At 46.6% G+C, this 17,618-nt stretch overlaps 1 protein-coding gene across 1 annotated transcript in view; it reads right to left on the bottom strand.

Moving 5' to 3' along the window:
• The window catches only part of LOC127453737 (cytoplasmic phosphatidylinositol transfer protein 1-like), a 38,540-nt gene extending 21,355 nt beyond the window's left edge, over positions 1-17,185 (bottom strand). Inside the window, exons 1-2 of the mRNA XM_051720386.1 lie at positions 16,758-17,185; positions 8,488-8,636 (exon numbers count right to left, since the gene is read on the bottom strand). Coding sequence (XP_051576346.1) covers positions 8,488-8,636; positions 16,758-16,805 — 197 coding nt within the window. The 5' untranslated portion in view covers positions 16,806-17,185. The remainder of the gene's footprint in view (positions 1-8,487; positions 8,637-16,757) is intronic.
• Between the last annotated feature and the right edge of the window lie 433 nt (positions 17,186-17,618).

Here is a 17,618-nt window from a genome sequence, read left to right as displayed (position 1 = left end):
GTAATATGTGCAATATTACTATCCTGAATTTAAAACAATTTGGTCTCCTCCCTTATAGGCTCAGCATTTCAACTCTGGTCTAGAAATTGAGTCAAATGTTTTAAGGACCTTTTCAAGGATGGTTTGTTTATTACATTCCAGCAACTAAGAACAGACTTTGGGATCACTCAGTCCAATTTCATTAGGTATTTACAGGTCCAGAGTTTCGTTAAAAAATATTTCTCTCCTTCCTTGAACCAACCAGAGGGTGGCTGGATAGATGAGCTATTAAATAAGGACCCTTCTCCTAGAGGTACGGTGTCCATCCTTTATGAGAACATTCAAAGAGCCACATCCCCATCTCTGGATCACATAATGAGGCAGTGGGAGGAGGAACTGGGAATAGAAATATCGGATACAGCTTGGTAATGGGCAATTAATTTGGTTCACTCGTATGTATTAGACACGGGCTTCTGCAATGTAAGGTGCTCCACAGGCTCCATCTCTCTAGGAGCAAGTTGGCTAAAATATATCCAGGATCAGACCCAACTTGCCCCAGATGTGGTCTAGAACGAGCAGACCTGAGTCACATGTTCTGGTGGTTCCCCAGACTAACACAATTCTGGTAAGATGTTTTTAGAACGTTCTCACTTATATGCAATAGAGATCTCAATGCCAATCCTCTGACTTCCATCTTTGGCATAGTGCCAGAAGAAATGCAGCTTGCGCTGAATCTGTCAGAGCTCATAGCTTTTTCCACATTATTGGCTAGACGTCTGATTCTTCTCAGTTGGGAAAAGGCAATGCTACCATCTCATAAACGCTGGGTAATAGAGGTGATGTCATATTTCAAGCTTGAACATTTTAAATATACTATCCGGGGCTCCTCTGGAAAGTTCTACAGGGTCTGGCAACCTTTTCTATCTTATGTCGAATCTGAATTTCCATCTGCTAGTACAGCTAATTTTGATACCTAACCTCCCCCCCCCCCACCCTTTTTTTTTCTCTGTGATGTAGGGGATGTGTGTGTATGTGGGTAGGGGTCAGGATGTGGATATGTTTGTGAGTTTGAAATAAAGTTGTAAATGTCTCTGTGCTGTAATGTATGTTGCATAATAAGAAAATCAATAAAAATATTTGAATAAAACAATTTATTCATGAAGTTCACCACTGTGACAATTGTTCCCTGTCTGTCACTCACTCGACATTGTGTTGATGTAGTGACACTAGGGGTTCGATCTTGAGAGCCCCAATCACCTTTGCTTAAAATAGAAAAGGCCAATGAAAACTGGCAAGTGGAATTTGCATGCCACTCTCCACCCCGGACATACGGGTATAAAAGGAGATGGTGTGCATCACTAATTCAGATTTTTTCTTCGGAGCAGAATGCTTGTGTGTTCGTCCTCTCATCTATTGCTATGCTGCTGGATTTTTTAAGGCGCCTATCAGTGGTCACCCTCGCACAGTCGAGTGTGGTGCTTCCCCTGGGCGTTTCAGCAGCCTGAGTCTGTGGGTGCTAAAAGAGTATATTTTCTCTTAAAGAGCTCGCGCAAACGCTTGGCGTCTTTTTAAAGATGTCCTTCCGCGTTTGCGCTACTGGATGTGGCCGTTCTCTCTCCCCTCCGGATACCCACGAAATCTGCCTCGAGTGTCTGGGGCGCCAGCATGCCAAGGCGGCTTTCGTGGAAGGGTTGTGTTCTCATTGCGAGAACATGCCCATGAGAACGCTGCGGTCATGGCTCACTTCCTTCTTCATGAAGCAAGGAGCCACCACGGCCACGCCCCACCCCGCCCTGATGCCCTTCTTCCCAGAAGTGCACGAGGAGCTAATGAAGTCGTGGAAGGCACCTTTTTCTGCCCGTACATGCTTCGCGGGTTCGTCCATCCTAACTACCATCGATGGTGGAGCAGCTAAGGGATACGTCGAGTTTCCCCAGGTAGAGCATGCCGTAGCGGTGCATTTATGCCTTTCTTTTAATGAAGAAAGCTTACAAGGCCGCGGGTCAGGCCGCTTCCACCCTGCATGCCATGGCCATCCTGCAGGTCCACCAGGCCAAGGTGCTGAAAGATCTGAACGAAGGTAGGACCGACACAGGGCTGATGCAGGAACTGCACACTGAGACTGACCTCACCTTATGTGCGACGGAGGTCACGGCACGTGCCCTGGGCTGGACAATGTCCACTCTTGTGGTCCAAGAGCAGCACCTGTGGCTCAACCTTGTGGAGATGTATGATGCCGAGAAAGTCTGCTTTCTTGATGCACGCATCTCCCAAGGGGGGCTTTTTGGCGACACCGTCAAGGAAGCAGGTGAGCAAGCAGACCAAGGCGATTAAACACATCCTGCTGCTGCGCGACCCGGCTGCCTTCAGGCCACCGAGGTCCCGCACCCCGTCTGCTTCTCGCCAGAGCCGTTCCCCTGCGGTGCCGGCCCCGGCTCCTGTACCATCAGAGCCAGCATGCCGGCCTCAGAGAAAAAGATCCTCCCGTGGGAAGTCGGCTCCACCTGCCCATCATCCGGCCCCCAAGAACCCCAGATGGGCTTCAAGGCGGTCCTGACATGGGCCGCCCAGGGATGAGGCAACAACTCCTGACCGGTCTGACCCGGGGCATCTCTCCAGCCCCACCATCGCCCCTGGGCCAGCGCATGGTGAGTATTACATCGCTGAGTGCCCTCTGGGCCTCGGCACCCACGTGGTCAACAAAAGAGAAGTTTCCTCATACCCTGGGCCAGCGCACTCACAACGACCAGGCGCTGGAAGTCTTTCCGGTCAATCAGGTGAACGCGAGTACCTCCCATTCCCTCATTCTCTGTCGAGAGACAGCCGGTGAAAAGGTAAGTGTGCTGGTCTCTGGGGCCGCTCGCCCACCACAGTCACCAGCCACCGTTGTGGGCTTGCAGAGCAGCAAGTCCTCCCTGGGCTGTCTTCCAGGTGGGGCGCCTGCCTGGCCGCGAACCACCCTGCCCGGGCACGGTAAGTCCAGTCGTACCCCTGGTACCACATCAGGACGATTCGCCTCGGCTAAGCGATCCAGTTCGCCAGACACCTGCCCCAGTTCAATGGCATTCTCTCCACTACAGTGCAGGGCGAGGGTGCCTCCGTCCTCTGGGCCAGTACAAGGTCCTCTCCTTTGGTCTGTCCCTGTCTCCTCACGTCTTTACCAAGGTTGCAGAGGCTGCCCTGGCCCCGCTGAGGGAGCAGGGCGTACGCATTCTCAATTATATCTCGACTGGCTAATCCTAGCTCACTCGAGAGATCTATTGTGTGTGCACAGGGACCTTGTGCTTCAGCACCTCGACCGACTCGGGCTTCAGGTCAACTGGGAGAAGAGCAAGCTCTCCCCTGTGCAGAACATCTCTTTTCTCAGTATGGAGTTGGACTCGGTCACTCTCAAAGCTCGTCTTACGACCGAACGTGCTCATTCAGTGCTGACCTGCCTGAAGACCTTCAGGCTGAAGGTTTCGGCACCAGTGAAACAATTTCAGAGGCTCCTGGGGCATATGACATCCTCGGCGGCAGTTCTCCCCCTCGGGTTGATGCATATGAGACCGCTTCAGCACTGGTTACAGACTCGAGTCCCGAGGTGGGCATGGCAACATGGCACCCGGCGTATGACCATCATGCCACAGTGCCATCAGACTTTCAGCCCTTGGTCGGACCTGGCGTTTCTATGGGCAGGTGTTCCCCTAAAGCAGGTCTCAAGGCGCGTCGTGGTCACCTCGAACTCATGCTAGGGTGCCGTGTGCAATGGGCAAGCAGTGTCGGGGCTCTGGACGGGGCCACGACTCCAATGGCACATCAACTGCTTAGAGTTGCTGGTGGTGTTGCTGGCCCTGAGGAGGCTTCAGCCGTTGATTCATGGTAAGCATGTGTTGGTCCGAACCGACAACACAGCGACCGTAGCATACATAAACCGCCAAGGTGGCGTACGCTCACGTTGCATGTCGCAACTTGCCCGCCGCCTCCTCCTTTGGAGTCAGCAGACCTTGAAATCTCTGTGAGCCACTCACCTTCTGGGCGTCCTCAACTGTGCAGCGGACGCGCTTTCACAGCAGGTAACGCTCCGCGGGGAGTGGAGACTCCACCCCCACATAGTACAGCTGATTTCAGAGATATTCCAAGACTCCTCTCACTACCCCCTGTGGTACTCCCTGTCCGAGACCCCCCTCGGCACAGATGCCTTGGCGCACAGCTGGCCTTGGGGGCTATGCAAGCATGCGTTTCCTCCTGTGAGCCTTATTGCACAGACTCTGTGCAAAGTCAGGGAGGACGATCAGCAAGTCCTGTACGTTGCACCGTACTGGCCCAACCAGACTTGGTTCTCGGATCTGGTGCTCCTGACAGTAGCACATCCCTTGTGCATTCCCCTGAGGCAGGACCTTCTCACTCAGGGGCAAGGCACGCTCCAGCACCCGTGGCCAGACCTCTGGAATCTCCACGTCTGGCTCCTGGATGGGATGCGGAAGACCTAGCAGGTCTTCTGCCAGCGGTGGTAGACATGATCACTCAGGCCAGGGTCCCCCCTACAAGGCATCTTTTTGCTAACTGGTGTTCTTCCCGTGTGGAAGACCCACAGAGATGTGCCATCGGTTCTGTGCTGTCTTTCCTTCAGGAAGGGCTGGAGTGCTGAAAGTGCACGTGGCTGCCATAGCAGATCACCACAATACACTAGACGGGAGACCCTCATGACAGTGCGACCTGATTAACAGGTTCCTCAAAGGTGCGAGGAGGTTGAATCATCCTAGACCGCGCCTGATTCCCTCTTGGGATCTCTCTGTGGTTCTACCTGCCCTACAGAGAGCCCCCTTTGAGCCCCTGGAGCAGGCCAAGCTCAGCACTCTGTCTCTGAAGATGGCCCTCCTGGTGGCGCTCACTTCCATCAAGAGGGTGGGGGACCTGCAGGCGCTCTCTGTTACCAGCAAATGCCTGGAGTTTGGGCCGGCACACTCTCACATGATCTTGAGATCCCGGCCCGGTTACGTGCCCAAAGTTTCCACCACTCCTTTTTGGGACCAGGTTGTGAACCTGCAAGCGTTCCTTTCAGAGGAGGAAGACCCGGCCTTATCGTTGCTGTGTCCAGTTCACATCCTGTGCATCTATCTGGACTGCACGCAGAGCTTTAGATGCTCAGAGCAGCTCTTTGTCTGTTTTGAAGGACAGCAGAAGTGGAAAGCTGTCTCCAAGCAGAGATTAGCCCATTGGATTGTGGATGCCATTTTCCTTGCATCCAATCTCAGGACTTGTCGTACCCCTTGGGAGACCGGGCGCACTCCACTAGAGGTGTTGCGTCCTCCTGGGCACTGGCAAGGGGGGCCTCTCTAGCAGACATATGCAGAGCTGCGGATTGGGCTACACCCAATACCTTTGTGAGGTTTTATAACCTATGCATAGACCCGGTTTCAACCTGAGTGTTACACAGTAACAGCAGGTAGACTGGGTGGCTGTTTAGGTGTACCGCTTGTATTGCGCCTTTCCCCTTTTTCAAAGGTGATAATATGCGCCTTTTTGTCCACAACAGTTCCCCGTACCCGGTGAATTCCGGATGCCTCTTTAATTCTTAAGCACTGTTCGGTGATGAACTCGGCAGAGGAGTAATGCTACCAGGCCCAGTAATCGTGGTATTCCCCTTTTTCAGGTGAGCCCGTGTGCTCGGGCTCAGTGCTCCATGCGTGGTGATTCCCCCTTGGTAATCCCGTATGATGAGTTTCCACTGTTCGGTTTCCCCTTAGGTGAACCCTGTGTTTCCCCTCATCAGAGCTTTCTCTGCCTCGGCCATTGTGCTTTGTACCCTCTCTGTAGATAGGGTCCTCCTGTGGTATCATTCCATATGTGAACTTCCCCACTGGTAAGTCCATATGAGGTATGCTCCACATGTTAACCTCTCTCCGGCAGAATGTGGTCTCCATAGTGCTCTCGTTCCTGGAGAGGGAAGAGCACTTCCCAGCGCTATTCTAGAAAGTGCTCGGCGGGAGATTGCTTAACAGCAAATTAAGAAAAGCACCGCCAGTAGCCTACTTGGGTAAGTGCCTCCTCCCCCCTTAATGGGACTAGAGAGATGCCTTACCTAACTCGCTGGAAGGTCACAACATGGTTGAGCGCTCACTGCGAGACACGCAGCAGCTTGCACGTGTCCACTCTTCCGTACCTCGTGACACGGTTCAGCACCTGCGGCATTTCCTATAGGAACCCCTAGTGTCACTGCATCGACACAACTTCGAGTGAGTGACAGACAGGGAATGTCTTGGTTACTGATGTAACCTCTGTTCCCTGATGGAGGGAACGAGACGTTGTGTCCCTCCTGCCGTGGCGCTGAACCAGCCACTGACATGGCTGGGACTCTCTATCGGCTCCTCAGCATAAATCTGAATGAGTAATGCATGCCATCTCCTTTTATACCCATATCTCCAGGGCAGAGAGTAGCATGCAAATTCCACTTGCCAATTTTTATTGGCCTTTTCTATTTTAAGCAAAGGTGATTGGGGCTCTCAAGATCGAACCCCTAGTGTCACTACATCGACACAACGTCTCGTTCCCTCCATCAGGGAACAGAGGTTACATCAGTAACCAAGACATTTCCATTGACTGGTGGGTTCTAAGGCAACAATTTACACTCACCCGTATAATGTGTTTTGGGCACAGCGTTTAATAATGTGTATTAAAAATCTTTGATGCTTGCCCAGCCTCAAAACCCACATCACATGCCTGCTTAACACCATTGGGACAAAATGGAAAGCTGACTACAAGGCCCCGTTGCCCAACAGCAGTGCCTGATGCTCTTGTGTCTGAATGGGAGAATTCTCATCTCACAGAAGAGTGGAAGAACCAACTCCCCATTAATGCCTATTGTTTTAAAATTAAATGTTCAACATGTACACAGTGGTATGGTGTTCAGGTGTCCCCATACATTTGGACATGTATGTGCATGTGTGCACAATTGTGTGTTGGGGTGAGAGGTTAGACAACTGTCACAAAAGCAATAAGTCTCACTTCCAGAGGTGTCTGGTGCCATCTTTCTCTAAAAAAAAGCAGAGTCTGAGAGAGAGAGAGAGAGAGAGAGAGTGAGATAATGAACTCAGCACTGTAAGATAAGACAGCACAGACAGCAGTTCAGATTTACAGCCTGAGGACCTGAGTGATGGATGGATGGACAGAGGATGAGAAGAGAGGGGAGGAGGAGAGAAGATGTAAATCATTCACGGTCAGCCAGTAGTGTCTAGTGCCATGGATGTGGTCACGCTCTCTCACTCTGCCTCTTTCCCCATCTCCGCATCTCTGAAGTGACAGACATTTCCTCAGTGTGTCCTGTCTGTGAAACAGCACCTTCCCACCAAACAACTGTCATTAAATTATAATCCTTTGAAGCCATCTTGATGATACAAGTTAAATTATTCATAATTACAATGCAGCAGTTTAGCCTGATGTACTTGTAAACAGGATATAATGATCCCGTCTGCAGTAATATCACAATTTGAATTGAACTCACATGCACCACGATAAGATTTATTTGACCATTAGGAAAGTAATGCTCTGCCCTTTTGGTCTTTGCTAACACATTAATGCTTTGAAAAAAAATGTTTACTGCTAGAGGTGCAGTAATTCATATTCACTACAGCATTTAATGACTGAGTGTGTGTGTTTCGTGCGTGTGTGTGTGTGTGGGGGGGGGCTTTTGTCTGTGTAGAGCAAAGAAGTGTAAAGAACATAAGAAAACAAGCAATTACAGTAAGTGTGTGTGCATGTACACAATGTGGGAGGATATCAGACAGAATGTATACAAGATTCTCTGGAGGACAAGTGCAAGCCAACGTTTAAGGGCTCTTCACACAGAACACGGTTTGCATCAATCTATACTGCTTTTTTTGTTGTTGTTTTTTTATTATTATTATTATTTTTTTCTATGTGAACATGTACTAGATTAATGTTTTTGACCTTGCTCATTTTTCATCGTTTCGGGCAGGAGTGCCGTGTCAAGTTAAATGAACTTCAACTTTTAAAAATGTGCCTTAAGACACAAGACACCTCAGACATACTGTTAAATTAGTTGCTGATCTTGCTATTTTTTATTTTTTTTTTAAATGTATGGATGTTATGTCTGACTGGCCCTTCAGGCTGCTTCCCAGCCAACACAGAACGCTCCTCTAACATTAGTGTGTGGTTCCTGTGGTTTGGTTATTGTTCCTAATGTTCTAGGAATTATCTTTTTAGATTTTTTTTATAACCACAAACTAACAATCCCAGAACATTCCAGGAATGTATAAGTGATGGATGTGTTTGAACACGGTTCAGATTTTCTGGAAATTTGCTGAAACATAAACACAACAGGAAATTAATAGAAGAAGCTGTTTTGGAGGGAAAGTGAATGATGGACAGTGCTCTGCTGCATGCGTAAAGGTGTTAGCTGCAGTCATTAATATTTGCTGATCGCTGGCACACTGGCAGGTGGGTGATGTAAACTGTGAATGAAACAAGATCATTTTTGCATGTGTGTATGTGTGTGTGTGCTCTTACCTGTTGAGGTAGATGCGTTTCTCTGTGATCTGACCAGCTCCGCATGTGGGGTCTGTGCAAGGTTCATTACGGACCACCTCCACCCCTTCACCTCCTCCGCTTTGTTCACTGCTGTGCTTGCTGATCATATACAACTGGCCGATTTTATACTGAGGAAGAGAGAGAGATATATTGCTAACCTCCTTTCATGACCTCGTGTTGTCCTTGCTTGTAAAGAAGTGTGTGCTCAGCTGATTTTCATATGAAAAGTCCTCCCCATTCCTTGCTTCTTGAGTTTCAAGCTTCTAAGAACTTCATTTTCCACTTAAATGTTTGTATGCGTATCTCATTGTCCTTATCTTGGTATGTCTGATCTGTCATCTGCAATATGTGTTCCCAAATATTGATATCCATTAGAATCAATATCTGGAAAAAAATAGATTGAATCCACTTTTTTTCTTCTTCACATATTGCAGTTTCCACTGTATATCTAAGAACTTCCATTGTGTTCTAACCAGACATGACGCAATAATGCGACATGTGATAAACAGTATCTTTTTCATGTTAATCTGAGTTTTTCTGTTAATTGCTAGGTTTTCGAGTAGCCCCATCCGCTGTAAACTGTGGAACGCTGTGGGCCAACATCTTTCTCCTAACAGTTAATTAAAGCCAGCGTCTAACTAGCCAGCTCAAAAAGACTACATTTTGAACAAGTGTCTTACACCTACTGAATGTTTTGCTAAGCTGTCTGTCGAGGTCTGTCACACACAGTAAGCATATACACAAGCATGTTTTTAAAATGATTATTCTTAATATGCTGACAAAATATACAGTCATGTAAACGCCTTAAATGGTTTTCTTTTATTGGGGTAAGGTCATAAACATAAATAGCAAAAAACTATTGGCATATGTAGATTTTTGTGCATTACCCAAATTTCGTGTTGCATGCACACATACCAGCATTGTTACCAGTTTATACAATGTGTAAAAGTGTTGCCTGTAAACACATTTTTTTTATTAAGGATTACCCGATGATTTAAAATCTCATGTAAACACATACGTTGTCGGATTTTTTAGAATAAGCTGATTTTTGGTAGTTATAGATGACTAAGTTTACATGGACACCAGATAGCGGGTTATTGCGAGACAGCAGCATTCCAGTTTACATGCACTACTGTATATAAGAGGCGTAATCTTTACATCCGTATACATGTGGCTTGGTCAGTAAGCAGCTTTCTTCACAGCTATGAAATTTCCCCGCGACCCTTGTGTAAATAACGTTCCCTATCTGTCACTCACTCGACGTTGTGTCAATGTAGTGACACTAGGGGTCACTCTTGAGAGCCCGAGACACCTCTGGTCTTTGATAAAAGGCCAATGAAAATTGGCGAGTGGTATTTGCATGCCACTCCCCCAGACATACGGATATAAAAGGAGCTGGTATGCAACCACTCATTCAGATTTTCTCTTCGGAGCTGAACAGTCATGCTCATTGAGCTGAATTCTACTGTTCATTCACCTCTGCTGGATCTGACGGCGCATTTCAGAGGCTTCTCCCTTCTCTGCACTGGTGCACTGCAGAGAATGCCCCTGGGCGCTTCGGCAGAAAACAAGAGAGTATATTTTCTGAAAGAGCTTTTTTCCTCTAAAAGAGTATATATTTCTCTAAAAGAGCGGCACACAAAGAACGTCTTTTTAAAGATGCGTCTTTTTAAAGATGCCTTTCCGATTGTGTGTTATTCCTGGTTGCGGTCGTTATCTCTCAACTTCGGAAGGTCATGGTCGCTGTCTTTCATGTCTGGGCGTGACCCACACGGAGGCAGCGTTTGTGGATGGTTCATGTTCACATTGCGAGAACATGACCATGGCAACGTTGCGGTCGTGGCTTGCTTTCGTAAGAAAAACCTATGGGTATGAGGCCAGCGCGGCTAGCACTGGGGGCAATTTGGGGACCCCAATGGGATCGACTCCGCCGGCTATCCCCCGCGGACCTCCCATTCCCCAGCACGCTCGTCTGCCCCAATCGGGCTTCCAGATGAGTTCGCCGGCTCATCTCACGGCGAGTCTGGCTTCTTGTTCGGAGCCCGCGAAGATGATGAGCTCTCAAGCGTAGCATTGGAGAGCGGGCTTGTCCAGTCGGACGCAGAAGCCTCAGCTGGGCTTCCCCCTTTGGGGACGATTGCCCAGTCACAGGCCAATGCTGAAATGACGGACATGCTTTCCCGGGCGGCCACGAGCGTCGGGTTTGAGTGGAACCCTCCGATCTCCCCGAACCCTCGTGGCTTGATGATTGGTTCCTGGGCTCGCGGCGCCGCTCAAAGCAGCCATACCCCGTTCCAGTGCCATTCTTCCCGGAAGTGCATGAGGAGCTGACGAAATCATGGGAGGCACCTTTTACTGCCTGACCCCGATTCCGCAGTTCCCCCGCTCTCACTACCCTCGATGGCGGGGCGGCCAGGGGCTATACGGTGAATCCCCAATGGATAAGGCGCTCGCGGTGCACCTATGCCCGCAGTGCGCCACCACCTGACGTGGACGCCCTAAGCTCCCGTCCAAGCCCTGTAGGCTCACGTCATCCCTGACGGCTAAAGCCTACAGTGCTGCTGGACAAGCCGCCTCTGCCCTGCATGCCATGGCTCTCCTGCAGGTCCACCAAGCCAAGGCGTAGAAAGAACTGCACGAGGGTAGTTCCACCCCAGATTTGATGCAGGAATTGCGCTTGGCGACCGACCTCGCTCTCCGAACGACGAAGGTCACACTAGTGGTCCAGGAGCACCAACTTTGGCTCAACCTGGTCGAGATGGACGAGGCTGACAAGGCACGGTTCCTTGCTGCCCCCATTTCCCAGGCTGGCCTATTCAGCGACACCATCGAGGACTTTGCCCAGCAGTTCTCGGCAGTGGAGCAGTAGACCCCCGGCACAGCTCAAGATCCCGCACCCCATCTGCTCGTCGCCAAGGGCGTCCCCCTGCGGTGACTGCACTGGCTCTGCCACAGCCCGCCCCTTCGGCCCGGCCCCGGCGTGGAGCCCACCGCAGGAAGCAGACGTCACCCGTCTCACAGCCGGCGCCTAAGAACCCACAGAGGTCGTCAAAGCGCCCCTGAGACGGGCGACCCAGAGACGAGGGAACCCACTCACCTGGAGCTGGTAAAAAGACCACTCCATCCCCCAGTGGAGGGCCGGGTGGAAAATCTTTTGTTGCCTTTTTGTTTGATTTCGCCGCATGCCCAAGTGGCTGCGGTACCCAACAGTTCAGCAAAATAGCAGCTTCCTTCCTCCCTGGGTCACATACCCGGTGTGCACGGTCGTCACCACGACTACTGTCCATGGGTTTTTTCTTGCAGGAGTGGCGCTCCAGCAGTGGCCTTTCCACCCCTGAGCGCCCAGCTGTGGCACACAGCCACCCCCGATGTGGCAGTCTCCACAGGTTATGAGGACAGTCCTCTTCCTCCCCATCCCAGGCTGTTCCGGGGGTGGTCACAAGGAGCCAGGTAAGTGCTTCGATGTCCCTAGACTCAGCACGGCCATGACGTGGTGTGGCACCTCGAGCTCCGCCCCGCCGAGAGGCCCCACCTGCTGGTACATCCGACGACATTGTCCCCTTGGTCCCCCTTGCGCGAAACATGGACGTGTGGCTTGCGCTTTCCAATCCGTCGTGATGGCTGATCTGGACCATCCGACTCGGCTGCGCGATTCAGTTCACCAGGCGCCTGCCCAGGTTCAGCAGTATTCACTTCACCTTGGTCTAGAGCGAAAATGCTGCTACCTTGCGCGCAGAGATCGCTACCCTCCTACGGAAGGGCGCAATAGAACCTGTCCCTCCAGCCGAGATGAAGAAGGGGTTTTACAGTCCCTACTTCATCGTACCGAAAAAAGGCGGTGGGTTGCGGCCAATCTTGGACCTGCGAGTACTGAACCGGGCCTTACACAGACAAGATGCTGACTCAAAAACGCATTCTGGCGAGCGTCCGGCATCAAGATGGTTTGTGGCGGTAGACCTAAAGGATGCGTACTTCCACGTCTCGATCCTTCCTCGACACAGACCCTTCCTGCGGTTTGCATTCAAGGGTCAGACGTATCAGTACAAAGTCCTCCCTTTTGGCCTGTCCCTATCTCCTTGCATCTTCACGAAGGTCGCAGAGGCTGCCCTTGCCCCGTTAAGGGTGTGGGCATTCGTATTCTCAACTATCTCGACGACTGGCTAATCCTAGCTCACTCTCGAGACATGTTGTGTGCACACAGGGACCTGGTGCTCTCACACCTCAGCCGACTAGGGCTTAGGGTCAACTGGGAAAAGAGCAAGCTCCTCCCGGTTCAGAGCATCTCTTTTCTCGGTTTTGAGTTGGACTCAGTCTCCTTGACGGCACACCTTACGAACGAGCACACCCAGAGCTGGCCTGTTTGAAGGCGTTCAAACAGAAAACAGCGGTTCCACTGAAACTTTTTCAGAGGCTCCTGGGGCATATGGCATCCTCGGCGGTGGCCATCCCACTCGGGTTGATGCATATGAGGCCGCTTCAGCACTGGCTCCAGACTCGAGTCCCGAGATGGGCGTGGTACCACGGGACACATCGTGTGGTCATCATGCCGATCTGTCACCGTCTTTTCAGCCCTTGGACCAACCTCTTGTTTCTACGGGCAGGTGTTCCTCTAGAACTGGTCTCCAGGTGCGTCGTGGTCACGACAGACGCCTCCAAAATGGGCTGGGGCGCTGTTTGCAACGGGCACGCAGTCGCCGGCCTCTGGACGCCACTTTCTGCAAAAACTATGGAATAAACCGTTTTCTTAAGTGCATGTAAATGTGGTCAGCGTATTAGTGTGCATGTAAATGCACTCGATGATATAAAATTTGATATCATTGAATCTTTATTTAGAAGATTTAACTTTACCTTGTGAATTTGTGTGATTGATGCATATTTATCCCTTTGTGGATTGTCATAGAAAGCGTATGTCCATATGCAGGGTTGGGGAGTAATGGAATACATGTAACAGGATTACATATTTAAAATACAAAATATAAGTAACTGTATTCCACTACAGTTAAAATAATTGGTATTTAGAATACAGTTACATTCAAAAAGTATTTTGATTATCGAAAAGATTACTCTGCATTTTATTGTCATTTGTTTAATTTAATATTTAGTCCTTTCAGTTTGGATCACAACATAAATTATACGATCCAAAGTGCATTTGAACTACGGTGAAACACTTTCTTATGATGTGTTACATTCATACGAGCAGACAGAGAATTAAGTTTGAAGTAAGTTTGGAGCAGATGAAATAGAAATAAACCTTGTGTAAATTGTCATCTTTACGCTGAGCTAAAATGCTATTTCTAGCCATTTTACATGCACGTTACCAGGCATGATCATATTTTTTTATCAAGTAATTCACGTTGGATCATAATTTCTTTTTTTCCAGTAAGACCTTTGATATTAGGGCAAAAAATCGTATTCTTGATAATAATTTGTGTGTTGTTTTCCTGTAAAAATATCTACAAATCCTTAAAACAAGATCAGTTTGATTTATCTTGTTTTAGAAACAACACTGCATAAGATATTTAGGTTTTTTCAGAGAATGTATTTTTAACATGTGTATTTTGTCTTACTGTACTGGCAGAGTTTTCATAGTCAAAACAAGTGAATAAATCTACCAGTGCTGAAAAAGTAGTCCAAAGTATTTAGAATACGTTACTGACCTTGAGTAATCTAACGGAATACATTACAAATTACATTTTACAGCATGTATTCTGTAATCTGTGGTGGAATACATTTCAAAAGTAACCCACCCTACCCTGTCCATACATAGCTTCTGTAAAAAAATTATTTACATTCAATAAACAGCATGTTCTGCCTGACTGTTCTGATCTCTAATTTTATTAGACATTTAAGTGTAGGAGATCCTCACCGCCTCGCACAGCCGTGACATGCTGTGGACAGACAGAATTTGGGTTTGCCGATGCGGATTGAACACTGTACTAAATTACTCTGACAATGTTTTCAGCAGCGCACTTCAGCAGCAACGCTGACCTCTACTGTGTCTACAGCGTAAAACCCATTGTGCTACCAGTGTATTTTGATTCCCAAATTAATGACTCTACTGAGTGGTTCTTTTGAATCTACAACGCAAAACATATGGTACTTATGGTGTAGTCTAAACTGTATCTGGAACTGTTGTTGTTTATTTAATGTTGTACTTCAGACCTGTTAGACTTTAATCAAGCAGTGCTCTTACTGACTGGTTGTTAATATGACAATGTGTAGTAAAAGATTCACAAGTTTTCTATTGTAATAAGTGTTTTTTTTTTTTTGTTTTTTTTAAGAATTAATAAATGAATTAAATATGCTATCACATTTCTTGTTTGCTTAGAATAAAAAAAAAATGTTATACCTCTAAAAAGTCTAAAAGCACATCTTTTACAATAATTTTATTAAATGTATTTCTAATTTGTTATATCTGCTCTGTAGAAATCTGAAATGTTACCATTGTTTGGCAACAGGCTGCTGAGGGCAGACAATGCAATAGGTAAAAATGCAAATAATTCTTCCTCAAAAGTACTAAAAGAATTGTTACTGGAATCATTAAGGAACCGGAATCATTAAGAGAAATCAAAACTGGAATAGTTAAATTCCTTACGATTCCCATCTGTAGATAGAAGGCTTGTCACTGGAAGCTTATCGCGTGAGCAAGTGAAAAAGAATCGGCTGTACATAAATTAAACAAATAAAATACCACAAAATTTCACATTTACAAAAGTCTCTCAGTCAAGCAGCGACACCAGCGGATTAAGTTTCAGAGGGAGGCAGCATCTCTCTAGCCTCTCTAGAGTGCATTGCTAAATAAACATTAACGTGCTTGTTGCTGTATTATTGTAGGTATTATATTCGAAGCAATGTAAAAAATAATAGCTACGTATTTATTACTATAATAATAATCTTTGCATAAACCTAATAATTCTTTCATTTGGCTTAATTAAAAAAATTGTCTGTTAATATGAAAAAATGCCACAAAATGTTATATTATGCTTATAATAAGTGCAAGATAAAATATATTTTTTATGTCTTTGCATGCAAAAATATGATATACTGTATGGCCATTAACATAAAACTGAAGTTCATTTATTTGGTCATATTCACTCACTGAGCAATTAATTAGAAACACTATGGTCCTAATAAAGTGTCCGTCGTGGTCTTCTGCTGTTATAGCCGATCTGCCTCAAGGTTCAGTGTGTTTTGCATTCTGAGATGCTATTCTGCTCACCACAATTGTACAGAGTGGTTATCTGAGTTACCGTAGTCTTTCTGTTAGCTCTGTTGACCTCTCTTATCAACAAGGCATTTCCGTCTGCAGAACTGCCGCTCACTTGATGTTTTTTGTTTTTGGCACCATTCTGAGTAAATTCTAGAGACTGTTGAGCGTGAAAATCAAAAGAGATCAGCAGTTACAGAAATACTCAAACCAGCCCGTCTGGTGCCAACAATCATGTCACGGTTGAAATCACTGAGATCACATTTTCCCCATTTTGATGGTTTATGTGAACATTAACTTAAGCTCCTTAGCCATAGTTGCATGATTTTATGCACTGCACTGCTGCCACACGATTGGCTGATTAGATGATCGCATGGATGATTGTTGGTGACAGACGAGCTGGTTTGAGTATTTCTGTAACTGCTGATCTCCTGGGATTTCCACACACAATAGTCGCGAGGGGGACCTACAAAATATTAATGTTGTAGCTGATAGGTGTATGTTGTTGCATATATGTGCAAGTGTGACTTTTCTATATCAGTAAACTCCATACATATTATAGGCCTGTGCGTTTTACATATTATTGTGATATGTCAGATTTCTGTGTGGGTTTAACCTGAAAATGTAATGTAAATGTCAATTGGAACTGAAATGTGCATTTTAATTTAGTTTGAGTTGAAATATGTCCTAGATTACGGTTCACACTTCTCAATCACAAAATATTTCAGAGTAATTTACAACATATACATTTCAAGTAATTACAGGGCCTAAACAAACACAAAATAGTCAGTTTAGCTTTGACAGGAAAAAGCATCACTATTCTTTTCCGAGCAAGCATGTGAAGATTATGACGTGAACAGATTTTCATTTTTTAAATATCGCTGTTACTTGCAGTATCAACTGTATAAACAGAGAGGAATAAACATCTTAATTCCTTACATGTTTACTTGCTCGTGTTTATACACCAATCATGTGCAGATGCACTACATACACATTACAGACGCAAACCCAAATACATGTGCTGAAAAAGATAAAAACTTACCTCATCCACAGTAAGAGGCATGCATATTCGGTATTCTTTTACCAACATGGTTTGGTTTTTGATGGGACTTGTTTTAATCCACTTGCTTTTCTCTTTCACCAACTTGTCTCTCTAAAACTAAATTATTTCCTAAAATCAAATGAATGTCTATGTATGAATCTCGTAAGTTCTTGCAGTAAAGCAATGCTAGAGTTACACCTCTAAAATCACACCTCACTCTCTTTGTTGCCCTCTACAGATGTCAGAATATGTCTGGTTCAGTAAACTCTACCAATGTGTTGGCTATCCACCTATTTATTTTGTTGCTCTCATTTTTTCTCTCAATTGTCTGTATTGTTTTTCTTTCTATTTCAATTTCTTTTTTTAAAGTGATATAGATTTAAGAATGAAACCATAGCTTCCTGTCTGTCTCTCTACTTCTCTTTCTGGTTGTCAAAGAAGAAAACAGACTGCTGTTTTCATGTGTAATCTTGCCATGCTTTTTGCCCCTCCCTTTTACCCTCCCCTTCTTTCCGTTCTGTGTGCATTCTTTTCCTCTGTGCGTATCTTTATTCTTTCTCTCCTCTCTCGCTCATTACACCCCTTTCCTCCACCCTATACTTGACTTTGCTGATTTCCAGCACAATATTGTATAAGCTCTTCATCTTTTTTTCTCTCTTACTCAAATACTCTCAGTCCTATTTTCACTCTGTTTTTTTGTCCTGCTCTTTCAATATATCAATATAACTTCACTTTGCCCCAGATTAAGCAATCACACTGTGTTTGCAATACAAAATGCACTCTATTGCACTAACCAGCTCAGTCTGGGTCAGAGCAGCTATCTGCACATTTATTTTCATTCAGAGAAAGTGTGTGTGTGTG

This window comes from Myxocyprinus asiaticus, chromosome 16 (genome assembly GCF_019703515.2).
Source record: "Myxocyprinus asiaticus isolate MX2 ecotype Aquarium Trade chromosome 16, UBuf_Myxa_2, whole genome shotgun sequence".
In the NCBI taxonomy this organism is placed as follows: Eukaryota; Metazoa; Chordata; class Actinopteri; order Cypriniformes; family Catostomidae; genus Myxocyprinus; species Myxocyprinus asiaticus.
The sequence above is the reverse complement of the archived record's forward strand: the minus strand, read 5'-3'. Positions and strand labels throughout refer to the sequence as shown.